The 2,715-nt window shown below is 57.0% G+C and overlaps 1 protein-coding gene across 1 annotated transcript in view; it reads left to right on the top strand.

Moving 5' to 3' along the window:
* The window catches only part of BST2 (bone marrow stromal cell antigen 2), a 2,896-nt gene extending 1,417 nt beyond the window's left edge, over positions 1 to 1,479 (top strand). Inside the window, exons 3-4 of the mRNA XM_024767431.1 lie at positions 193 to 353; positions 605 to 1,479. Coding sequence (XP_024623199.1) covers positions 193 to 334 — 142 coding nt within the window. The 3' untranslated portion in view covers positions 335 to 353; positions 605 to 1,479. The remainder of the gene's footprint in view (positions 1 to 192; positions 354 to 604) is intronic.
* The last annotated feature ends 1,236 nt before the right edge of the window (positions 1,480 to 2,715 follow it).

Here is a 2,715-nt window from a genome sequence, read left to right as displayed (position 1 = left end):
CTTTCACCCCACCCCGAAGACTCGCGACCCCCTTGGCTTCGAAAAACCCCGTTGCTCAGGGGGCAAAGTTTAAGTCCCAGCCTTGTCCCTTGTGTCACACAGCCATGGGGTGGCCTCTGCCAGCTCTCCTCCCCAGTGACTTGGTGGGGGAGGAGTGGAGATTCTTAGGGGCGCAGCCTCCAGCTGCTGGAGTCGGCTTGGCAGCTGCCTGAGTTGTCCCGATCTCTACTCCAGAAGAGGGAGTGAGGCCTCTGCTGAGAACAACTCTTCTAGCTGCTCGAGCGTCCTGTTCGCTGTGGTCATGGTCGTGGTCCTCGAGGCTCTGCTGATCTGAGGTCCCAGAAAGCCTGCCGGTAAGGAGGGGGAAGCCCCGAGGAAAAGAAAACTGGGAAAGGATGGGAGTCGGGGATGGGTCAGGGTCTGGGGAGGTGGCCTACCAGCGGGGCAGAGGGCTGGGCACCGAGGAGAAGAATCTTGGAGAGGGAGGGAGAGCCCAGTGAGCAGGGAGTGGGTGGGGTGGGGCGGTCCTGGAGCAGGGCAGGGCTTGGGGGGGGCGGAGCCCGTGTTGTATCTGCCTCCGAGTCCCTGTTTTGATGTCTTTTAGGCCACAACCTGGACTGGTCCGGTTCCCTCTCTGCTTCCCCCTTTGAGGCTTCCTGACCTGGCCCGTTCTGAGGGGACCACATGGCAACACGGCTGTGGGGAGGAGAGGGGGGATGGGGTAGCCTAAGGGGTCCATGGGGCAGCTCTGGAGGGATACCTTGGGCATGGAGAAGTAGCGGAGTTGGCCCAAGGCTGCCCTAGAGCTGAGGAGGGCATGGGAGTGGAAGGTGGGGCACCTGCTTCTTGCTGACACTTTTTCTAGAAAGTCACTTTCTTCTGGGGTCTTTGGGCTCCGAAAAAGTACACACCCCTCTAGGGGGGGAAAACTTTACTCTCAAGTTTTTGGAGTGTTAGTTACTGTGTCACCCCCAAGCATCTGGGGGCTGCCCTGCGGGCCAGGGTGGACACCCATTGACATCCACATCCAGCTTTCCCTGCTCTAGAATGTTCTCAGGAATCCCTGCGGTTCTGGCAGTCACCACCCCACTGCCTCCCCAGCCCTCTTGTCCATTTGGATCGTCTTAAAGAACTCTACACCCTCATAAGCTCGCCTGCAGTGTTCTGTTCTCATCTCCTCACCGGGATCTTCTGATGGCAGCGGTCCCATGAGGAAACCGAGGCTGTGGTGAGGGACACTTTGCCCTGGTTCCCAATCCCTTCCCACAGAAAGTGCAGGGCTGGGATCAAACCTGGATCTGCAGACACACACAGGCCTGTGTCACAATACCCCCTCCTCCAGAGACCCTCTCTGCTTCTCAAAATTGAAGGCCACTGGGAGTCCCCTGGTGGCCTAGTGGTTAGGATTTTGAGCTTTCACTGCCGTGGCCCGGGTTCAATCCTTGGTTGGGGAACTGAGATCCCGCGAGATGCGTGGCATGGCCAAAAATAAAAATAAAAATAATAAAATTGGAAGGTGTTCAAAATTGAAGCCTACCATCTGATAAACCCTTCAACCCACTTTCTTGGATCCTCCCATGGCCCATAATTCCTTCCTCCTCTGTTATCTTCCTTCCTCCAAGTTCCCCTGGAATCCTGACTATTGTCCGGGCAACTTCTTGTGCGTGGCTGGGGGTGGGGGCAGGTCCCTTGCATCTGCCCAGAATTCCCAGAATTCTGCACTGCCCTCACCATGGTCCCGAGCCCAGATGGTCGGGCCCCCCCTCCATGGCTCCCGCTGCCCTCCCAGGGACCCCCAATTCCACCCCCTGTGACCATTTCTCTGCATTTTGATTTGTCAAGTTCCTTCCTGCCTCATGGCCTCAGCTAGTCTCTACCTCCTGCTCGGAGCACCAGCTCCCCACTCTGAAGTTCTAGAATGGGGTTTCTCGGCCTCCAAACTCTTGACATTTGGACTGGACCATTCTCTGCTGTGGGGCCTGCCCTGGGCACTGTAGCACGTTGAGCAGCATCCCTGGCTTCCACCCACTAGAGGCCCATAGCACCTTACCCCGAGGTTGTGACAACAAAAAAATGCCCCTAGACATAACCAAGTTTCCCCTGGGGGGCAGACTCAATTCCAGTGAGAACCTCGGCTCTAGAAGGTGAGGCTTGGGTGCCCGTCAGTTCTGTGAGTGTCCCCAGCTCACAGGGGGACTCGGCAGGCGCTCCCATGGAGTCCCTTTACAATGACTGAGTCATTTCACCACCACCCCCATCGGCAGCCCCATCTAACAGATGAGGAAACTGAGGTCCAGAGGAGTGACTGGACTCGCTCAGGGTTTCTCAGCTGCTCAGGCAATGGAAACCTCTGCTTCCAGCAGGTTCTCTTGATTGCCGGGAAGCAGACCTTTCTCACATGACCTCAGTCCTTTCCCATCCCCACTCAACATCCTTCCCCCCAGCTCCCAGCTTGGGCTACTGGAAAGTCCCAAAACAGCTCCGCCTCCCACCCCCACCATATCTGGGCTGTGTTTCACTGATGGAGGGGGCAGGTTTGCCCCAATATTGTGGGTTTGACCTGCTCAATTTCTTCCCCTAAATTCCCACCCAATGGCTAGGGTATAAATGTCTCTCTTTCCTAAAAATGCCCCTCTCCCCTGGCTGGCTGTTGGGGGGATTCCAGCTTCAGCAGGAATCTGGCAGTGACCTGTGGCTGCTGTGTGTCCCTGGCCT

Source organism: Neophocaena asiaeorientalis, unplaced genomic scaffold, assembly GCF_003031525.2.
Source record: "Neophocaena asiaeorientalis asiaeorientalis breed wild unplaced genomic scaffold, Neophocaena_asiaeorientalis_V1.1 scaffold87, whole genome shotgun sequence".
NCBI lineage: Eukaryota > Metazoa > Chordata > Mammalia > Artiodactyla > Phocoenidae > Neophocaena > Neophocaena asiaeorientalis.
Note: the sequence above shows the minus strand (reverse complement) of the source record. Positions and strands in the feature narration are given on the sequence as shown.